A 594-nucleotide genomic window follows, 5' to 3' on the forward strand; every position below is an offset into this window, starting at 1 on the left:
GGAATACAGGGAGGGAGTCGGGCAGAGCATCCCTACGGCAATGTCCAAGGGCTTGAAGAAGAAAAGCCACTGGACGAGCCGAGTCCACGAGATCGTGATCGTGAGGAACCCGGAGGGGCAGCTGGGCTTTGAGCTGAAGGGGGGCGCCGAGAATGGCCAGTTCCCCTACCTGGGGGAGGTGAAGCCCGGCAAGGTGGCCTATGAGGGCGGCAGCAAGTTAGTGCCGGAGGAGCTGCTGCTGGAGGTGAACGAGACCCCCGTGGCCGGGCTCACCATCAGGGATGTGCTGGCCGTGATCAAGCACTGCAAGGACCCCATCCGGCTCAAGTGCGTCAAGCAAGGTAGGACGGGGACGGGCCCCTCTCTTCCACTTCGCCGGGGGGCCGGGGCAGGTCTGGGGGGAATGGAAGGGGAGCAACTTTGTTGCTGCAGTTTGACTTTCCCCCTCCTCGCCGGAGCCGCCCCCTCCCCGCCGGGGGCGGGGGGTGCAGGGGGGAAAGGATGCGAGCGGCGCTGCGCGGTGCCCGCAGCCGGGCGAATTAAATGTGCGTCAGTGACAGCGCTTCGCCATGCCGCGGGGGGGGACGGGGACGG

At 66.7% G+C, this 594-nt stretch overlaps 1 protein-coding gene across 2 annotated transcripts in view; it reads left to right on the forward strand.

Annotated features, from left to right (window-relative positions):
- Positions 1-40: 40 nt before the first annotated feature.
- Positions 41-594, forward strand: part of MAGI2 (membrane associated guanylate kinase, WW and PDZ domain containing 2) — a 746179-nt gene continuing 745625 nt past the window's right edge. For both annotated transcript variants that reach the window (XM_010001790.1, XM_010001791.1), the window contains exon 1: positions 41-341. In XM_010001790.1, the coding sequence (XP_010000092.1) occupies positions 41-341 (301 nt within the window). The remainder of the gene's footprint in view (positions 342-594) is intronic.

This window comes from Chaetura pelagica, unplaced genomic scaffold (assembly GCF_000747805.2).
Source record: "Chaetura pelagica isolate M959 unplaced genomic scaffold, ChaPel_1.0 scaffold137, whole genome shotgun sequence".
Taxonomy (NCBI): domain Eukaryota; kingdom Metazoa; phylum Chordata; class Aves; order Apodiformes; family Apodidae; genus Chaetura; species Chaetura pelagica.